Below are 22,751 nucleotides of genomic sequence, written 5' to 3' on the forward strand. Positions count from 1 at the left end.
TTAAAGGCCACATTTCATGTGTTTGGCTGACAATCTGAACTGTAGCTGTAATTATTTATCTTACAAGCTGTTTTATTTCTGCAAAATATTCTTGAACACAATTCGAGCACTAATTATTTTCCATTCATTTCCATTTTGGATTTACTTTTTTCACTCGTCCACATCATTAAAATTTTCTGTTACTAAAAATCTGTAAATCTGATGTTTTAATAATTTGACTTTTTCACATTTTTTACTCATGTTTTTCTTCTTTTACTGTTTCACTTCATTTTTCAGCCCTTTTGTAGCAGCATTTGCAGATCAAGTTGTCTGCAGCTCTTAACAGTGGCTGCTCAGCAGGAAACGGTTGTGACTAGCTGATAAACATAGTGTGAAGTCAGAAGAGACTAAAAGCAGAACAAAAAGAAATAAGTACATAAAGTGACCTTTGTATTTAAGTGGCCATAAACAACTTCAAATTCACGATAATGAAGCTCTTTAAATGCTAAACGTGTGAATACTACGCTTGATAAAAACTTAAAGAGTGAGGGAATCTCACATAGACACTTATAGCTAAAGATTAGGAGCTCCAGTTTCCTCAAAGTCCCAGAATGTATTTATTTTAAAACTTGTGTGCCCAATATAATTTATTATGAATTCAAATGAGTCTCAAACAACTTCAGATGCACAAAGCCGCTGCATAATAATGACAGCTCAGCTAATCAAGGTTTATTTTTACCTTGGCTTGTCTTACAGAGGTTCTGTTGCATGCAAACATCATTTGCTTTGCAAAGGCGTAAATGATTCCCGCTGATAACAATCCCATGTCTATCTGTAAGAGCAGCACGATTTTAATTGTAAGACATTCAGAGGCGAAAATAAACTTGATTAGCTGAGCTCACGCCATTAGGCGCCAAGTATGTGCATCAGGGACACAAGATTAAAAAAAAAAACCATCTTAATAAACCTTAAGGGGACCTATAAAAGCTGAGATTCAAATAAAGTTTCCATGATACCAGAAAAAAAATGCAAGTAAGGGTCATGTGGAAGTGAGCTAAAATGCACACTAGCATCTCCAAACACTGAACAGAGCAGCCAAGCGGATTAGCAGCTGGTATTACCACATTAAAAGCCGTTACTAGGAGAGCTAAAACTATTATGAGATAAGGGCTTTGGTTTTAGAGCCACAATCCTATAACACCGCTAACACACCATATGCTGGCATCCTGACAGAGTTGGTGAGAATACCTGTCAGAAGGTTAGCATATTAGCATCTACAGTAGTGCAAAAAAAGTACACCTTCTTCACTTTTACATAACAGGACATAATGAAATATAATTTGGTACCTTACCAGATTACCGAAATAAAATAAAAAAAACCTCAGGTGATCAACAACATGACAGATTACACTATTTTATTATTTATTCAACAAAAACTCAAAGTCCAGAAGCAGTGAAAAACTAAGTACACCCTGTGGCTAAACATTTTGTAGAACCACGTTTAGCAGCAATAACGGGAAGTAATCATTTTCTGTATGGCTTTATCGGTCTCTCACATCGTTTTGAAGGAGTTAATGGCCGACAGCAAGGTGCTCAGGTCTTGTGGATGCAAAATCCCAACCGACACTTCTCCATCACCTTGCTTAACAGTTGGTATGAGGCATTTGTGCAGATATTCTGTGCATTAGAGATTTGAGAGGTAGGTAATACTTTCAAACAAGCTATACTTGTTGTGTCTTTTTCTAAATGTACTCTCATGAACTTTAACTTTTAACATGCTAACTGAGGCCTGTAGAGTCCGAGATGTGGCTAATTCTTCTAAGCATGGAAACACTACAAGAGCTTAAATGGTTTCCACTTGTAAATACTCTTTCTCACTGTACAGTGACAGACTTCATATTGTTTGGTAATGATTTTAAAACCCTTCTCAGATTGATGGGCAGCAGCAGTCTTTGCAGATATCGGTCCTCCTCTGCAGGGTGTGAACACATCTTACTGCTTCAGACCATCAAACTGCCAAAATCTCACTTTTATGGAGGTGCTCTACTTGCTGATAATCAGCTAATCAAGTGCATTTGAATTGGAAGCTCCTGGCTGCTACTCATCCTTTTAATTCCTGTAGATGTAATCAGTGTTTTTTTTACACACTACTTCTAGATTTTTTCCTAATTTTTCTAAATTAAAACAGTGAAATATATCAAGTGTTGCTATTCATCTGAAGTTTTATTTATCTAATTTTAAAACCTGCCAAGGACCAGATTGTTTTTATTATGTCCTGATACATAAAACCTTAGAACTGACAGAGGGTGTACTTTCCTTTTCTAATGTGAAGCTGAGCTGTTAGCGATTAGCTCAGAGATTCTTAATATTCTCATGTTGGCTCATGTTTAGCTTTAGAAGTCGTTGGAAAACATCAGTGGTAATCAAGTATGACTTGATCAGCCATTCAGTACGTGCTCTGTAACAGAGTAAGGAGAAGTTGGAAGACAGGTGGAAAATGTGGGCAAGGAAATACTTGAGAACCACAGTGAGAAGGGGGCAGATCAGCATGGCAGGGCACAAAAGAAGTGCAGCGAGTTTTGTAGTGAATAATTCATACAGCCAACAGCAGTGCAGCAGCCATTGGTCCATTATGTAAAAAATCCTACCAGGATAAAACAGTGAACGAGGCGTAGGCGTCACCACCCACCACTAGAGACGTTTTTGGCAGAGCAGAGTGAGCTCTAACAGTTTGTTCTGATTCTCATGGGCGTATAAGGAGCTCGCAATTGTTTTACACTTAATTCTCGCTGTCAGATTTCTTTAAGTTTGCTCTTTGTGCGCTAATATCAAACAGAGTTACAACATGTTTAACAGCAAACACGTTCACGGCACCAGATGAACATCTGAAAGCACTTAAAGACAAACGTTTGATTGTTTAGCTCAAATATCTAACTTATGTCATCGACTCTTTTTCTTCTTATTCTTATCCTCTGACATGCAATCACTGCAACAACCAGTTCAGCTCCAGTGCTGACAAACAAAGACTGAAAATACACGCCTTGCATTACTGTAGCAGAGGTGTATGTTGAAACCCTACACATGGTGCTGCACATTACAGTTTTGACAAATCACTAATTTAACAAAAAGAAATTACTAATTCATATTTTGCTAAACTACAACATTAATTAGAAGAAACTCGTGGATTCTCACTGTCATGTATTCTTGAGCCACCCCTCATTTCTTTATATATTTACAGGAAAATGGGAAATAGGTGGACAAATTTTGCGAATATATACATAGACATATAGTATAAAAGGCAAAAAGAGAGTTTGTCATTATTTGGACGACCACCTTTGTTTTTCAACACAGTCTGAACTCTCTTAGGCCGATCCATGACATAGGCTACGTTCACACTGCAGGCGAAAGCGCATCAAATCCGACTTTTTTGACCCTATGTGACCCATATCCGATCATGGTTTGACAGTGTGAACAGCACAAATCCGATATTTTCAAATCCGACCTCACTTTCGTATGTGGTACTGAATCCGATACATATCTGAAGTTTTAGAAAGCGACTGCTGTTTGAACGGTCATGTCGCATTAAATCCGTCTTTTACGTCACTGACACAAGACACATGCCAATTATCAGCGCCGGAGAAAACATCGCGAACGCTTCCTGGCCATCCAGTGTAGATGTCAGTGAAACTGTTGGGAAGACAACGTTGGAGAAACGTGAACACTTTATTTGTACTGTATAATCTGCAGATTCTGACAGAAATCTGCAACTATCCTTTGAAGCACCGCTCCTCTCTAAAACAGCAATACGGATAATTATTAGGCCATATGTAAATAACAAAATAACTTTATAACTTAAAGCAAAATTGGGAAACGTAAAGTCCGAAGCAGTCAAACAGTACTGTTTGCTCTGGGTCTAAACAGAGCGCGTTGTGTGTGACGTCTTCTTTTGCGCATGCGGGCCGCTTTGAGCGTTCACACTAGAGCGCGTTTGCTGTCGCATTTTATTTGTAGTGTGAACGAGCAGACAAAAAAATCGGATTTGATCCAAAAAATTGGAATTGAGCATTAAGACCTGCAGTGTGAACGTAGTCTTAGTGTTACATTGCGTTTGGGAGCATTGTCATGCTAAAAGGTGAAACCATTACCGATCAGACACGTTTCAGCTGGTGTTGGATGGAGGATCAAAATCTGATTGCACTTTTCTGTGTTGATACTTTCATCAAATTTGACAACACCAACACCTCTGACTGAAAAACAGCCCAAACCATGACAATTGTACCTCTCTCCTGACCTCCTCTGCACAAGTTGATGATGATAATTTATCCGTAAATTTCAATTAACCAATTCCTCTCACCTGTTGCTACTGGTTTTCAGTTTGGCAGAGCTTAACCTTTGGCCTGCTTTTCATAAATGTTTACTTTTATACAGTCTATTAATAAACTTTGCTCTTCATGTGTGTGTGTGTGTGTGTGTGTGTGTGTGTGTGTGTGTGTGTGTGTGTGTAGTGGTGGTTTTGTCTTAATATTTCAAGCTAACAGGAAGCAGGAGCCATTAGGTGACAGTATCAGTATCAAAAACATATTTCTATATTTATACCTTCTTGAATTTCCTGCATTTCGTTTCAGTCTTTGCCTGAATCACCTTTTCTTTTTTTGTATGACAAACTTTTGAGCCTCGATATCCTGAAATATATCGGAGTTTTAATAGAAAAGAGTCAAAGGGAAAGGCCATGCAGTGATTAAAATACTTGAAAAATCCTGAAATAAAGATATTTGAGGAAAAAAATGCTACGTCACGAAAGCCAATCAGCTGGGATTCTCCCCACAGGCTGTGGATTCGCCTGACGCCACTGATGTTCAGAAATAGAGAACAAGCTTACCAACTGTGGTTACATTTTGCTTTTACAGAGTCGGAGGAAAAAAATGAAAGGCATCATGGTCAAGTTTTGAAAATCTGTTTCTATAACTTGATTTCAGCTCTCTTGGTCGTGCTCCTCTTGCCCCGTTGGCTGTTGGAGCGACTTTTTGTGGGTTTGATGAAAACACACCAACTGTGGACAGCTACCCTGACAGGATCTTGAGGACCAGGGGAAAAATATGAACTGAATGAAATTAAGCGAGTGATCTTTTTTAATATCAATAAATAATAGTTTGTAGATCCTTTACTGACCCTTATTTCAATCAGCTTAGATCCTTTTCTTTTTTAAAGTAAAAGACAGAAGTGACAGGAGCAGGCTAGTGGGTATGCTGCTGTATGTTTTAACACTTATCCCACTAAGATAAAGTCTTACCTCTGTGATTTATTTATTTATTTTTTACAATTTTGGGCAAAATTGTTGCTTTTGTATCTGTTTTTCTCTAAACTGAATCTTAATCATTGACTCTCAAGCGAGCCTCCTGCAAATATAGAGCTGTTAGACGTAAACAAAGGCCTACCTCGCACATCTGGAGCTGAAAGAGACGCCGTTCCTTCTCCATCTCCTCTGCGATTTCGGCCCCGGTGATCTCGGTGCGGATCATCCCATGCTGCTTGGCGTGCTCTCGCTTCTCCTTCTCTATCTTTGTACTGACAAAAAAAACCACAGGACTAATCATTACAAGGGCTACATTTCTAAATGTGACCTTTATTTGTTTTTCGCATTGGGTTTGTGTGCTGTAAATTCTGTGATACTCTTTAAGGGCCCCTGCAGAACTGCTGTAATATCAATAAAGCTTGACTCATAATGACAAACAGCGCAGATACAACAGCACACTTAAGTTATCCACTTACAACTTGGCTTCGTAGTCCTTCCACGCTTTGTCAAAGGGCTTCTTTATGTCCTGCAGAAACACAGAAGAACAAGAATCAGCAAACTACAAAGGAGGTCACAGGAGGGACGGAGTTATTTGAAGAGTTGGATCGCTGCTTGAGGCCCAGCAAATGCTTCACTACACTCTCGATTTATGGCCTCAATGCCCAACGAGCACCCACGCCCCTCCTTGTACCTCAAACATCAAGAGTTCATGGCCCAGTTATTCGCCTTAAACAACACAAAAGCAGTGTTTACTTCAGCCAGATTTACAGTGTGATCTTTAGTTTCTTCTCTAAACTCCCCCGTCTATCCTCCAAGTCTCTTAATCACAGGCACACAACTTGAAATTGATAGAGAGATGGGCTGACCGGCCATCTATCCCCCTGCCCCACTGAGATGTACTATTAGGGGCCCCGGAAGAGTCGAGAGAGAGAAAAAAGGAGGAAGAAGAGAAATTGTTTTTAAAGTAAATCTTACCCCTTTCACGCCTTTCAGATCACCCTTCAGCAGCGAGTCCAGGGTGAAGATCACATTGTGGCTGAGGCTTTGGAGCTGAAAGAGACAAGAGGAGGAGGAGGGAGAGGATTTATAATGAGGAGAGAAAACTTAGTTCGTATATCAAACCATAGCATCAGAGGCAGACGTTAAAGGGACTGCCAAGTAAAACCACAAAAAGAACCAACAATGAAATTCTATTACAAACAAGTATTGTCTGTGCAGCCAGAGCTCGATATAACTCACTCCGCTGTGCCACAGATCTGTCCAAAAGTATTAAAACACCGGGTTAAATGTTCCTTACTCATGAGCATAGCAAGTCTAACCATAAATACACTGTAGGTTACAATCCTGCTACTAAACCTTCAGCCACCAGAGGACCAAATGTTTATTTACTGCAATCCACAGCTGAAAATAGACCTTGCTAAATTCTTGGGTAACACTAAAAACTGCAGCCCCCAGGTACATTTAGGACGACTCATACTATTACACCACAACTCATGCATTGTTTATAGTAGTGCAAATGGGGCTGCACGATTAATCGTTAGAAAATCGCGATCTCAATTCATACTTATGTGCGATCTCATTTCCAAATGACAACGATTTTTAAAAAAAAGAAAAAAAGAAAAAAAAAGAAAAAGACGACGACGATTGTACCGCATTTTGATCCGGGATGTAATCTGCATGAAAACAAGCGCTCACTCTTCCTGCTCAACAAATGACAAGGGCGGAGCCTTATACCACGTGATACAGAAGCTGTGCCGTGTGATGCTAAAATTAGCAGGGAAAAAACAACGGACAGCACGTCAGGGATGACGAGCAAGTGACAGGAGAAAATCCGTCCAGGTCAACCACCCAAACATCAATAACGGGAACCTTATACAGCGCTTCCCTATACACGTCGAACTCCCGCAGGCACAAAGAAATTACGGAGGCTATCACTTATCACCTGACCAAAGATATGGCTCCCATCAACACTGTGCAAAACGAGGGATTTAGGAAAATGATCAACACCCTAGACAAACGCTACACAGTGCCGTCCCGCAACTATTTTTCTATTGTTGCACTACCTGCTCTATACACGCAGTGTCGAGCAACGGTGGAGACGGAATTTCAAGCAGTACAACATTTTGCGCCAAAGACAAAATGTGAGACATTTAACCAGTGTATTTATGTTTATTTATTGTTTTTATGTTCAGTCTCAACTGTTACTGAACAACAGTTGAGACTGAACAGTTGTTCAGTCTCAACTGTTACGAAGTTGATGTGCAGTTAATAAGTGCAATAAATATTTATACTGGAAAAGAAAATCGTGAGAGAATCGTGATCTCAATTCTAAGCCAAAAAATCGTGATTCTCATTTTATGCAAAATCGTGCAGCCCTAAGTGCAAGGGTAATTTTATCCCATTGCCAGGTTATTGCTAGGCAACGTGATGACGTCATAATATAGTTAAGGACCTTCAGGGTCCTAAGATGTACCTGTGTGCCAAGTTGGGCTGTTGAACACGTGATTGAGTAGGGCGGGTTGCAAACAAAGACAAAGTCACACACATATGATAGAAAAATATTGCAACAGACATGTCGGTTTTAGCTAATATGATGTCCAACAAGTGCCGACAGCATACTCAACGTTACACACAGGAAGAAACTTGGGGTAAACACTGCTGAATGGTGTCAGCACATTGTTGACAAGCAGAGCAGTTTCATTGTTTCAAATGCTCTCAGCAGAATAGAATCACAGCTGTGCAGATACATTAAAAAAAAATGGGATCACCATCAGTCGCACTTAAAAAAAAACAACGCAGTAATAGTCTGGCTGTACACATCACACAACACCAACAGTAAGGCTTAGACACATTTCAGGCTGCCTGGTGAGTGTTACTGTGTCCACAGGATCTCTCGCTTCTGTGTTTCTCGTTCATTGTCTACTGCCTGTGCAACGCATCCAGAGATGGGACATCTGCATAAACTCTAGATTATTTTATGCAAATGCAATGCATCTGACATGATCCAATGCATCTAGAACAGGAATGTGAAACTCATTTTAAGTCGTGCATAGACGGTCCTGGAACTCCAAATTTAGCATATAAAGTTCTCATTTATTAGAACTAGTTTTCATAAATTGACAGTAAATGTTTAGCATTTGAAAAACTGTCAGTGGGCCGGATCAGAGTCAATTCTGGGCCTTATGTTTGGCACTCCTGTTCTAGGACCTCATGACAAACTCTGAATGTAGTCGTACTCAGGCTCTAAAAAATAACCAACATCTGCGTGACTTCTTCATCACCTCAAACAAACTCAGAAACAAGTTTCACTGAAAGTTTGCAAGCAGTCTCTGATGTTGGTTTCAGTATGGAATCCAGAAGTAGAGATCCTGCAAGAGGTGATCGTCTAATCAGTTTCAGCTCAGTGTTTGCATGAAGCTGCAGACGTGAGAGCACCTGTCCAACATCTATCATGACTGTCTAGTGTAATATTTACTCTTAGCAGTAGGAGTTCATAAAGATGACATGAAATTATTGCAGCCCACCACAACACTGCCAGTTTCTCCTGTTGGGAAAGGAGCTCTCCCATCGAATGTCCAGTGCCGGGAAGTCGAGTCATCTCTTGTGTGCCCCACTTTTTGTTTCCACTATTCCAGTTAGCACTGCGTGGTTTAATTGCTAAAGGCTGTGGCAGCAAATCACCAGCTTTGTCTGCTACTGGGTCATGGAGTGTTGAATACAACTTTTACTGGGGGCTAGACTATAATGGGAATTGGCAACCAGCTCCAATTTGTTCAATAAATCAGGATTAGTAACATCAAACATGTCGGTGGAGTTTTTGCACAGCTGATTCACATACAAGCTTTCAACATTATGTTAAAAAAAAAAAGCTAAACACATAAGTAGGACCATTTTTTAACAAACAAATAAAATCAGGGATCAATAAGAAAACTGATAAACAATGAATCCTGAGTCAGATTAAAGTAATGAGCATGAATCAAAACCAAAGCGGGGGATGTGAAACTAAAACAATGAGTTGAAAAATGCTAAAACGGTCCGCAGTTAAGTAATAAGTACAAACCATTCCTTCCACTTTACACACAGGCCTTTGATCCCATTAAAATGAAATGAAAAAGCACAGTTTTAAAGCAGTGCATCTTCAGTGCATCTTTGGATTTGAGAGAAAAACAAAACAGCACCAGCCTTGTTTTTTTAACCTTCACTGCACTTTATCAACACATTCCTGCTGCAGCTGGCTGAAGCAACGAGCAAACGCCACAGGAAAATGGCGCACATGCAAGTGAGTCCGTCAAAGAACGATGTCTGCAGCAGCTCGGGTTGCCGCAGCTAGGCTCAGCAGCTCTAACCATTAGGATCAGCAAGGTCACTCACAACACCACTAAGCATTTAAGTCCCGTTGTTGCTGTTAGCCAAGTCCACAGCGCCTCACTGCAGCGTTCGAGGAAGTAAACAATGCTTAATGGGCGCTAATGTGCTTCTTAAGTGCCTGTCTTGCATATGCTATTGTCAGAATCAATCTTTCATTGGCCGGCTGCCGATGTGCTCTAACAGCCATCCTGGAAACTGTCACTGTCTTCTCAGAAGGAAAACAGAGAAGAAGACACAGAAAAGCTGCTTCTATCTGTTTGCGAAATCCTTAAATTTCAGCTGATGACACATGTAGGACATCTAGGGCAAGCGCCGCTCATCGATACTCATTTGTAGTACACGCACACACCAGCTGCCCTCAGGGCGCCGTTATTGAAGTCTGAAAAATGCACTCGATGAAATACTCAAAATGAAAAAGTCAAGAGATGTTTGCTTCAATATGCAGGCAGCTCAGACAGGTGAGTGATTTAAGGTGGTTTCCACACAGACACGCATGCACACAAACACGCATGCAGTTGTTCCTGGTGCTGCCAAGTTTATTTATGGAGTCTAATCTCCCCGTGAGCCACACAGGATGAGAGAGAGAGCAAAAGAAAGAGAAAGCGCGTGGTCTGGCTCTTCCAACAACAATCATTCAGAGGATTCAAACAGGACACATTATTCAACAGAAACGTCAGGGGAAATCCACACCAGGCAGATAAGAGCCTGTCTGGTAAGGAAAAAGGTGGATAAAGTCAGCTATACTGTCCAGTCGCCATGATGGTTTTGACTGCGTAGGCGAGAGCAGAGATTGATGAACATGTATTATTCAGCTGGAACCTGTACAAACGCATAACTCAGGTGTTAGCTGCTTCATCCAACCTTTCAATCTTCACCTTTAAACTAAAGTAATCCTAATCTATCCCACTGATCCAAGTGAAGACAGCGAACGTAAGCTGTGTATGGAAAGGATTCCTCTTTCTACCCTTGCATAGACCAGGCCAGCAGTAAAGGCTCTCCAAGCCATTTATTTTAATGACACTTTGAGTGCTGACAGGCTGGACTCACCAGGTTCTTCAGGAGTGCCGACAGTTCCTTGGTGAGGGAAGAGAACTTGACGAAGGCTGTTCCCAGGTCGTGGTTGTCCCGGCTGATGAAGTTGCTGCCAAACTTATCCAGAGCCTGGGCGTAATTGTCTTCATTCTGGACGTGGTCTGTTTAAAGAAGGGGATGGGGCAGTGGTCAGTTTAAATGCTATAACTTTTAATGACATCCTGAGGGGAAAAAACATCAGTGTCCTTCTTCAGGTGCACAAACAGCGACCAGGTAGTGAATTATATGTTTTTTTGAATCAGTTTTAGGCTTTAAGTTCCTTAAAAGCTCTTTCTGCTTAGACATTTAATATTTAAGAAGTATAAGCTTATTTAAAAAAAAAAAAAAAAAAAAAGGAAGTGAAACCTCTTATGTCCTGTTTTGAAACTGTTAAAAAACATCGAGAACAGAAACAAAGCCAGAAACTTTGCTTCTTGGGGCATTTTTCTCCACATCATATCAGAAAATCTTGAGATCCTTTTACATGTTTCTAAGAAAGAAGAATGAGCTTTAATGACCTCTAAAACCCACTCAGAGGAGAGCGCTCGGCTTGCATTATGAGTTCAGAAAAAGAAAAGAAAAGAAAAGACAACACCTCTGATATACCGTAGTTATTGCTACAGTCGCTGACCCACTCTGTATCTAGCTGCAATCAAAAAGAGGTGTCGCACACACCATGTACCACACATTGGCTGTCAGGTATAGGAAGATGAGCCTAAGTGGATGGCAAACGACTCCGAGTGAAATCATCAACCCAGATTCCCAGTCTCCGTCCCAGAGATTTGGGCCAACTCACGCACTTGATCTCAAGTCGCAGCTCTTCACTCGACGAACAGTTCAGAATTCAATTGACGAGACATAAAAAAATAATAACACTTTATTGATAATAATAATAATAATATTATTATTATCTTCCAAATAGCAAGAGCGGAAACTTGCCCTGTCATTTCATTGAGGACATTTAACACCTGGAGGCCCTTCACCCAAACCCTTCACATCCCAGTGGCCAAATCCTTGAGTGGGCAGTACTGCGACATTTTTTTTTTTAAAAGCGGACCCGTTATGCCTTTACTTATTTTCTGTCCGTTTCTGATACATGCTCCGGCCCACTCATCATCACAGTGGACTGTATGTGGCCCATGATGTAAAATGAGTTTGACATCTCTGCTTTAGACTAAACAAAACGCTTGATCAGTGATTACATCGAGTCTTTTCTTATTTAACGACCAATTGCAAATTGCAACCAAATAGTTCCCAGAAGTTGAGACTGCATCACCCACAATCTTTGATTTGACTTGGACTGACTACAGTCACTCTCAGACAACTGCAAACCTTCACCAGTCTAAGCATCATCTAATTTAAAAGCACAGACAGATTCTCAACACGTTGCAGTAAATATGACTCTGTCTGCACCGATGATCATCTGCAACTCATCTCATACTCTGCAACTGGTTCCCAGCTAGGGCTGCCACAAACGATTATTCTGATAGTCGACTAGTCACCGATTATTTTTGCGATTAGTCGACTAATCAGATCATCACCCATTGGACGTAAAACCTACAAGCTGTAGGTTGCACCAGCAGCATCTGCTCTTATATAACTATCATTAGCTTACAGCTTTAAGTGTTTAAGGTCTGTGCTAACTAAAAATAAAGACAAGATGGTAGTTTATTAAATTTTAATTAAACTTGCAGATTGTTTCGGTGAAGTTTAATAAACTCCTTGCTATCTAAAATATAACAGGACACCGGAGTAAATTCTGGAGCAGACCCGATCCCCGTCTTTGAAGGAACTGTTTCAAAGGCAGTGACATCACAGGTTCAGTGAACATAATGCAATAATTTGTGGTCATGCGATCAGTCTCAAATGTTTGAGATCATGTGACTGGAGCATGGAGGGAGAGGAGCTGAATAAACTGAGGGGCTGCACCAGAATAAGATAAATAAGCATTATTTTGATCTGAAAAGTATGCAAAGCTACTCTAATAGAGACCAAAAGAAGAATATGCAGCCTCTTGCAAACCCGGTCTCTAACATGGACTAACAAAGTTAATCAAAGCGAATGAGGTTTGTCAGAGGACCATAAAGTTCACTTTATAGAATCAAGTTCAGCTGCTTTCAGCTTTGCACATATTTATTTCTGATGATCTGGATGTGAGTTGGAGAGCTTTGTAAATTTATAACCAAGAATGTTCTAAAGCCAAGATTTTACAGCTCAAGTTAAAGAAAGTGAGAAACAAAAAGGCTGTGGATAGAGAAAGTATTTCAGTCCAGCTTTTTTTTTTTGTTCTCAAAGGCAACACAGACACACACCTGAAACAAACAGAAGTGTAAATCTTTCCTAGGGATGTTTCCAATAAGACAAATGTGGCAGAAATACTCAGCAGATTCTGCAGTGGAAAGTTCCTTCAGCAGAGCAGCAACACAAGCAATAAAATAAGACACATGACCTTCACTCCTGAGAAACTTTGTTTTATACATTTTGACAACAGCAAGTCCTCTTTATATACAGTTACTGTCAATGGAACAAGACACGTTGTTCTCAGGGTCTGCGAGACTCCCCGAGAGCCGTCAGTCAAAGAGCAGCATCCATCTGTCACTGTCGTTAAGCTGGAGAGGAGGTGGAGGGGGACGTGTTTAGACTGTTGCCAAATCTAGAGAGGAGACCTGGCAGGGAGGTCAGGTGAGACTAGAAACCCGCAGAGCTTAGTCCCCACAGCAGCCAATTTGGACGCGCGTCACAGTGGAAACTCAAAGTTCAAACAGTCCTGAAGTTACTATTGAGGGCGTTTTGTATTTTCTGTATTTTCTACAGATTTTCTGGGTATTTAAGGGGTTTAGGAGCCCAGCAGGAAAGAAGTGGGTTACAGTGGAGGGGTAGCATGAGAGGTCTTTAGATTCACCAAGCTTAGAAGTTCAAGTTCTTAATATCCTTCCACTTTCATTGTTACATTACATCGTCTGTTGAGTTTCAGGCCAAAGAGGAGTCACACAAAAGGGTCAAATTGGGAGGAGTGCAAGCTCTCTGTTGTTTTCCATACAAATGTGATTTCTACATGAATGAAATTGAAAATTTAAGTACACAGAAACAAGCCACCTGGAAGACGGCCATTATGCAGACTACACTTGGCGTCTCCGTCTGAGGCGACGTGACCTCGTCGTGCCTCGTATAAAACCTGAGCACCTGCTGCTGCTAGCTGTTGGAGTTGTAGAGGAAAAATTACAAAACAGCTCACAGAAAAATTGAAACGACCTCGAGGATTTAAATAAAATCCTAGCAAAACCAAAGATAAGACAGAACACAAAATATTATATGTATCTTCATTAATTTTGGTAATTTTATACTAAGCACTGTTGCTTCTGATTGGTAAAGAGCGTCTTTGGAGGTGTTTTGATGCACGCTCAAAAATCCAGGTTCGTTTGGTCGTTGCATTTTCAGAGGGAGAAATATTTCATCACTCATCTACCTGCCTGCAGGTTCCTCTAACCTCATACTGTTGCTTAATGACCAGAAGTAGCTGTCTAACAATGGGCTACAAACTCAGACTTTTATGACCAAGATTGAAGAAGTTACTTGGATGACGTGACAAAAAGTTTCTACCACGGAAAACACTGAATCCAGATGAGCTACATCAACTTTCTGGGATGTGTCTTTAAAGCCAGCATCATTTAAAAAAAATCTTTTAATACATTAATATATTGTTGCTGTAGCTTCATAGTGTGCACCCATCTTCATGCCTGAACCTCCATTTGCGTGTATGCACCCATTTCACATTCTTATGGCAAAATATTAAGAAATGAGGCGTGGCTCAAGACTTTTGCACAGTCCTGTATAAACAATTTTCATATCAATTTAATCCAGGCCAAGCAAGACTGAAACACAAAGTCAAAATAAGATAAATAGCAAAAAAATAAAACAACCTTAACATTTTTAAATGGGTTAGATTAAAGATATAAACAACAGGAAAACATTTATAAGGACGAAGGTATATCGCATTTATTTAAAATAAGATCGGGACAAAGTGAGATGGAGTTTCTCGCTCAGGCTTAGGGGCCCTGACAGTCGACGTTTGGTCATCTTTTGGTTTTGTTTTGATATTTTTTTTAAAATCCTCATATCACAGTAGCAGGACTGTTAGATCTGTAAGATCTATGACACATATTCTAAAATAATACAAGTTTTCGATCATCGTTTTCAATCATTTTTATGCAAAAAAAGAAAGAAAAAAAGGGGAAGGTTAGGATTAGTCTCAAGGCTTCTGCTGTAAATCTTGCTACTCCAACTTTGTTGCCAGGGTTCAATGCCAAACATGACAACACAGTGATAAGATGTAGGAAATCCCAGATGATGTTTAAAACATACATTTCTATATACAACTTTGCATTATTCTCACTACACCAGTGATTCAGCTACTGCAAAAATGATGAAAAGCTTTTGGAGAAGTTGACTTCGGTTAAAGAAAAATCTCAGTTTGTGTGGCCTCGGGGTAAACTGATCAAACAGTTGCCACCACAGCACTGCTGGCACACTGCTGGGACTGATATCACAATTTTTAAATATATTTTAACTGAGCAAACCATCAGAGCGACGTCCAAGTCTCTGTTTTGCAATCACTTTAACCCTTTAAAGCCTCAATTATGAAATTATTGGCATTTCTGTGCATTATCTGATAGTATACATCAGCTTTCTCATGGGAAAATAGATAAATAAATCACACCAATGATGCAGAGGTCTCAAAAACTCGTGTATCACATATGAAACACTAACAGGATTAAGGCCTTTATCTTACTTTAACTCGGAGGAAACTAAAAACTTGCGTAACAGCTGGCTTCAAGTTAACCCAGCTGTTTCTCCAAAAGAGCCACAATGAGACAAAGGTAAACAGACTCTTTTCTGAGGAGAAAAAATAAACTTTTTTTGTGGGTCAAGCATCACAAACTGTCATTTTACAGGGAGGAGGCTCTCGCAAGCGTTCAGTGGAAAATTACTGAGGATCCATGTCACAGCAACACACTAAACAAACTCAGGTGTTGGTTTCTGGGACGGCCCGATACATGCAACAAACACCATCTGTCCAACACAAGGCTGCATTCCAGACACGCACACACACAAAAAAGCAGCAACCCTCATTCTTATTAAAGATATTTAACAAATCCTGGGCTCTGGGGATTTGACTTTCAGGAAAGGGCTACAAGGCTGTATCCAAACATTAATCAAAGCACAGCAAAGCCTGACAGATTTAGAAACAGACTCTCACCTTGACCTGAATTGTAGATGGCCTTCACTGACTTCTTCACCTTCTGCAGGGAGGTTCGGTCCTGGTCCAGCGCCTGAGGAAGAGATGATGCTTTTTAACACCTTTGAAGTGGTTTCATGCCTTTAAAGGTGACTGTGAACATTCATATCAGAAAACAGCAAAGACACTTTGCAACCTTTAAATATTTGTTTTAATGGTAGACCAAACCTGAAGAGGTTACGGCATAAGAACAACAAATATTTGCTCAATAATAGAGCTGAAGTGCTCATTCATAATGAACGAGGCATCAATCATCATTTCAAGCAGAACTTTTGTGCAATTACTGGTTGTTTATTATTACAAATTATTCACACGAAAATGAGGCTGACCTGCAGTTACTGCACGCTATACATCTCACTTTCTTGCAGTTTCACAGATTAATGTTTAGCGCTTTGCAAACAAAGCACCAGGGATTTAAAATAATGACCAGTATTAATAATAAAAACACATGCATCTTCCACCGGTGGTTACATGTACAGAAGTACTACAAAAGCCATTCAATGCAAAATCCACAAGCGTGACCCCTGAGCTGATTTACCGTCACCCCCCCCCCCCCCCCAAAAAATATGGCTTCACACAAGGAAAATTCATCATCATAAACATCATCCACATGCAAGAAAATCTCACCATGAGGCCGTATCGCTCAGCTCATTCCCTGCCAGAGAAAACAACAACTACATCTGAAGTCACATCACATTCGAACACACCCCATAACTCACATTTCCCCGTTAGAAATCCCAGCACTGACTGACATAATCCTGTGCACCGCTTAAAGATAAAGACTAAAGTCAATTACATCAGTGAATAAGTGAAATGTTAGATTTTGACGCCCTCTTAGCTCAGAATTTAATTATAAACGTTCACATTTTTATTGCTTTTTTCCCCATCCTATCTTGTTAAATCTTTTCTCAGTTGGTTAAAAAAACAAAACAAAAAAACAAAACACCCACGAACATCTGGATTTTGCCTTCAGTGGGAAAGGGTAAAATCAGCATTTATTCACTCACAGGTCAACTGACTCTGCAAAGCTTGGCAACCCAGCCTTCATAATGTGTGGTCACTGTTGTTTGAAGCAGGCGGGGATACAGAAATCCCAGCTTTTCCAAATTCTTATACCAGTACCGTTAGAGATGGCACAATACGACTTTTTTATGTCCGATACCGACACCAATATCATAAATTTGGATATCGGCCGATACCGATATGTAGAGCTGGGCGATATGAGATTTTTTCATATCACGATATGTTTTTTTCATTTCAGGCGATAACGATATCTATCACGATATAAGCCAAATAACTATATTTGTAAGATTTAAATGTGCCGTTGCTCACAAGTAAAATGTGAAATAATCAGCAGCTTGTTTTTATTTAAATATTTATTTCCCATAATAAGTTCAACAGGGTAGATGTACTTAAGGAACATGAGACTTTTTCAGATAAATAAAGGCAAATATTGCAAACTACACAAAAGGCAGCCACTAAAGCGTTTAAGTTTCAAAATAGAACAAACGAAACAGACTACTAAATTGTCAATTCCACTTAGAAACAAAATATTAATTCTAAAAATAAATCTTAGTTTGTTTTACAGAAGAACAGACAAAACTGACTAACTTTTGTCAATATCAAATAAACTGAGAACTAAAAGGAAATTCTCAATCTCTCCTTGTTGTATAGCTGAGCTTTTCAAACAGTTTTAACAGTTACTTTAGTCTGACAAAAGCCGAATGACGAATTAGCGCTTCCAGTCAGAGACTGAGGCTACGTCCACACGTACACGGGTATTTTTGAAAACGGAGATTTTCCGTTTTCGTTTTAAAAAAGAATCCCGTCCACACATAAAGGCAGAAATGAAGGAAAACGCTGCTATGAACATGCCAAAGCAGCAGGTGGCGCTAGATTCCTAACCGTGCAGAAATGTTGGCCAATCAGAAGTCTAGAAGCCTCGGTGGGAAAAAGTAAACAAAGCTGGGGCACAGAAGCAGAACCGAGTCGTATGTGTGGAGGGACAGTAACTGTGTGTATATGTAAGCATTTAAACACTGCAGAGAGTAGAATTAACAGTATTGTAGAAATTCATTTCACCGAAACAATAACGTGGCGCACAGTGTGACGCATGCACCAGTTTATTGTATTTCCAGACTTGCTTTCGGCACAATTTACAGTGCACGCTACTCTGTTTTTTGTCAGACTTGAAATAGCCGAAATACCTTCACCCTACGGAACTTCTATGGCTCTTCCGTTCGACAATCTCTCCGGCATTGGAACCATCATCTGTTTTCTCTTCGGTCACGCTCGGTTGATTTTTCTAGTCGGCACACTCATTTCCTCCATTATGCGCTGGCTCCATTACCCGCTGGCTGCTTCCCAAACAAACACACGTGCGGCTTGGCACTTGTGCTGTAAGTAACAAGTCACGCGACGTGACGCTGCGGCTGTGATTGGTTCGGCTCTGCGCTACTTAATTTGGATTGGCTGACCTTTTTTTTTTTTTTTTAAGAGGACAAGAGCGGCGAGGTCTATCGCGATAGCTTAATTTCTCTATCGAGTAAAAGTTATATCGCGATACATATCGTTATCGTTCTATCGCCCAGCTCTACCGATATGAATCCGATATAGTGTGTTTTTAATAAATAAAACTGTTTTTTTAATATCTTGCTGCATTTTGTATAAGTTCAAACTCAAGTTTAAAAAACAAACAAACACTAAAGCTATTCTGTTATACCTGTATGCAAAAAATACACTGCACCCAAAATATTTCATAGTTCAGCAACACTGATCAGTCGGGCGACCGTGGCTCAGGGGGTTGGGAATCGCATCTGTAACCGGAAGGTCGCCGGTTCGATCCCCGGGCTCTCTGTCCTGGTCGTTGTGTCCCTGGGCAAGACACTTTACCCTACTTGCCTACTGGTGTTGGCCAGAGGGGCCGATGGCGCGATATGGCAGCCTCGCTTCTGTCAGTCTGCCCCAGGGCAGCTGTGGCTACAACTGTAGCTTGCCTCCACCAGTGTATGAATGTGAGAGTGAATGAATAGTGGCATTGTAAAGCGCTTTGGGTGCCTTGAAAAGCGCTATATAAATCCAATCCATTATTATTATTAATAAACTTAGACCTACTCCATCCTCCCTATTCTGGTATTTTAAAGAGTAAGCAACCTAACTAATAGGGTTGCAAACTTCCAGCAAAAATAAATAAATAAATAAGGAACCCCCCCACCACCTCATGATGCTTAATCGACGTAATCAACTTTAATTTGATGCAGTGTGAAAAAAAATGCACAGAAATAAATTATTTTTCAAGAATAATTAAATAGATTCAACATCTTTCTTCAACAGAACTGCAGACTGCACAGATGGTATCTTCCCAAAGGAAAAAGTAGTATAGCTTACTAGGGTATATCAGACTTAATAGTTACTATATACAGTAATGGACTTCTATGCATTTTACATCAGATTAAAACTTTGGGTGTAAGATTCGGATAATTATTTATTAAAAGCTCGACATTTTAAATTAGAATAAGAAAGAAAAGTATGTCATTGTGCCCCCTTTTCCATGTTCATGCCCTATCGGCCCCCCTGGCTAAACTTTGCTAGACCCGGCCCTGCACAGTTACCAGCCGATATTACGTATCGATACCGATATGTAATATCTGATCGGTCCATCTCTAGTACCGATCAGATTGTTGCTACTTCGGCTGCTCTGTTATTCACACTGGGTCGCCACAGCAGGTAGCAGGTGTTTGATTTGGCTGATTTTTTTAATGCTAGATTGCCTTCCTGACGTAACCCTGAAGAGGTTTGTCTCTTCTCCCAGGATCGAACCAGGAATCTCTCTTTCCTTTCAGTGTGTTAACCACTACAATGTCCAATACCCACGGGAAGTCATTTCTTTACATTCAGAACAACTTGAACACAACTTAAAGATTGATTTTTCAAGTCTTGTCCAGATGCGCAGTGATCGCCTCACAGTTTTATGTTTTATTTTAGGAGACCGTACTGTTTAAATCAGGCCTCATGTTACACAAGCCTAGAGACTGGCCGGCTACCGCCTGGTAACCATTTGTCACTAGGAAAAAACATCCCCCCAACCAGTTAGGTTTTGTTTACTGGAGGGTACAGGCTGAGGCTAAGTTTAAAAAAATAAATAAAATAAATAATAATAATAATAATAATAATAATAATAATAACAAATCACCTAGTGCAGCTTTTATTTTGAAGGTGAACAGTTTTTCTCCAGTTTCTTTTGCACTTGGCACTTCATCATGTTTGCAGACAAGTCTGCATTGTTCATGCGAACTGGGGGAGACCACTTGCAATCTGCTAGGAACCAAAGCAATCACAAGTTTTTTTACTGCCTTTGCTAACAATGCGCCAACTGGTCAGGGAATACAGGTTTTACCCTAGCAACCAGTGGTTTCTAAGGGGTTGCCAGCCAATCTCTAGGCCTGAGGTCTTACATGTAAAACAATGCACTCATAGTCTCTCTTTCAGAGTGACCATTACAGCGTATTAATTTAACACTGGTATCAGATTGGTAGTCCGTATCCAAAAAAGTTGGTGCTGTTTACCAACTTTCTTCCCCTGCATGACATTATGACACACCAGAAAAACAATCATAAATCTGCTGTTTGCCTTTATTACATAACTTCAGAATGGCAATGCTGCAGCATGAAGTAGATCAATATAATAACTAAATGCATGAGGAAAACAGCTACGCAAGACCATTTCCAACCTGCCACACCTACTCAAAATGATCTAACCAAGAATAAAAAGGGAGTGAATGAACAATGATGACCTCACACCCAATAAAAACAGTGAATTCTCATTAAAGTGTTTTTTGTTTTGTTTTTTATTTGACAGTAGGGCTGCCACGATTTGTCGACTAGTCACGATTACGTCGACTATCAAAATCGTCGACGACTGATTTAATAGTCGACGTGTCGTTTGAAGCTTTGTAAGATCGCAAAAGACGCAGGAATAATAGCAGGATTTAAGAGTGTAATAACGGACTGAAACAGAAGATGGCAGCACTGCATGTACAAGGATGCCAGCTGCCGTTAAACCCCGAAGAAGAAGAAGAAGCAGCTGTGTCCCAGAATTCATAGCGCGGCCCAGCGCAGTTTCCAACAATGGCGGTAGCTAGTTAGTTTTAATATTACTCTTATTATTCTTTCTGGGTCACAAAATAAACGTTTAACATATTTTCAGGCGAGAATGTAGCTGTGTAAACCTCAAATATCGGCTCAGTTTATCAGGACACCACATATTTTCAAAAGCGCTCCGACGTTTTCGGAGACGTCTGTTACCCACTAGCTCGATAGCTAGCCGGGGGCTAGGTCACTAGCGCCGTGAGAACACCGGACTCCCGGCAAATTGTTTTCAAACCCACCGCCGTCTTTCGCGACTCAGGTTAAATATATATGAGTCACTTAGATAAATTAAAAATGTTGTTGTTTGGCTTTTTTTTTTTTTAGTATTTTATTTGTTCCTGAGTAAATCGGTTTGGCTGAGATTAAAGTTATAGTTTTTACACAGCTGAATAAACGTCAAGCAGACAGCTGATTATCAGAAGTGTGAGATGCTGGAGAATATACTCCGGTGTCCTGTTATATTTTAGATAGCAAGGAGTTTATTAAACTTTACCAAAACAATCTGCAAATTTCATTAAAATTGAATAAACTATCATCTTGTCTTTATTTTTAGTTAGCACCTTAAAAGCTTAAAGCTGTAAGCTAATGATAGTTATATAAGAGCAGATGCTGCTGGTGCAATAAGCTGTAGTTTTACGTCCAGTGGATGATGATCTGATTAGTCGACTAATCGCATAAATAATCGGTGACTAGTCGACTATCAAAATAATCGCTTGTGGCAGCCCTATTTGACAGCATATCTCATTCTGGACAACGTGTTTAATCGAGTGATAATTCCCTGGAATATTCTAACATAGCACCTTCTCTGTAATTGTTGTTTACCTGTCGTATTTCCCGGGTGACTAATTAGAAGATAGCTTAATAAAAAGGAAAGGTAGATGTTTACTTTTAATACAAGAGATTAGTGCTGCACACGTGGAAAGAGCAGGCACAACAACGCTGAGGTCAAGCATTTATCCCTCTAGTGAGCTAAACAAACTGGATGTGTTGCAAAAACAGCAGCATGAAAATCACCTGTGACACCCTGAAAACCATCTGCCTGTGTGACATCTATTATCGGCTCATTTGCTGCAGGAGAAGCAGAGATAACTGGAAAAACATGCGACGTTCAGGAAAAGTGGACACGCGAGGAACACAAATGCACGTCTGTGCTACCTGCCTCTGCTGAATGATTTAAATTGTAAGCCTGCATTGATCGCTTTTAGAATAATGCATTCTGACGGCACAAGCATTTCCCATCCACCCATTTTAACCGCGGGGAATAAAACCATAAATCTGCCACGTTTTCTCAAAATAGACAATAAAACCCAAGCAAAAAGCTCTATTGCATCAAGGTCACTCAGTTAAAAGCAGAAGCACGTGCACATACACGTATAAACACACACACACCAGTTGGCTAATTAAATTTCACAACATAATTAAGCTGTCCTTGGCCTCCCTTGGACAGTTTTACATGGCTTTTCCCCAATTATGGCAGCAGTAGCTTGTTGCCGCAGGGCCCTTTTTGCCAGGGCTGAGCCCTTTGAACCCTCTGCACATGGGAACAGTCTCTGCAGCCACATACCTCCCCACACAGCCTCATTACTTAGCCCCGTGTC

The 22,751-nt window shown here is 40.2% G+C and overlaps 1 protein-coding gene across 4 annotated transcripts in view; it reads right to left on the reverse strand.

Annotated features, from left to right (window-relative positions):
* Positions 1-22,751, reverse strand: part of asap1b (ArfGAP with SH3 domain, ankyrin repeat and PH domain 1b) — an 83,332-nt gene that overhangs the window by 36,985 nt on the left and 23,596 nt on the right. For all 4 annotated transcript variants that reach the window (XM_026179898.2, XM_080306083.1, XM_080306084.1 and 1 more), the window contains exons 2-6: positions 15,968-16,040; positions 10,687-10,832; positions 6,247-6,321; positions 5,748-5,797; positions 5,414-5,543 (exon numbers count right to left, since the gene is read on the reverse strand). In XM_026179898.2, coding sequence (XP_026035683.2) covers positions 5,414-5,543; positions 5,748-5,797; positions 6,247-6,321; positions 10,687-10,832; positions 15,968-16,040 — 474 coding nt within the window. The remainder of the gene's footprint in view (positions 1-5,413; positions 5,544-5,747; positions 5,798-6,246; positions 6,322-10,686; positions 10,833-15,967; positions 16,041-22,751) is intronic.

Source organism: Astatotilapia calliptera, chromosome 9, assembly GCF_964374335.1.
Source record: "Astatotilapia calliptera chromosome 9, fAstCal68.1, whole genome shotgun sequence".
Classification (NCBI taxonomy): Eukaryota; Metazoa; Chordata; class Actinopteri; order Cichliformes; family Cichlidae; genus Astatotilapia; species Astatotilapia calliptera.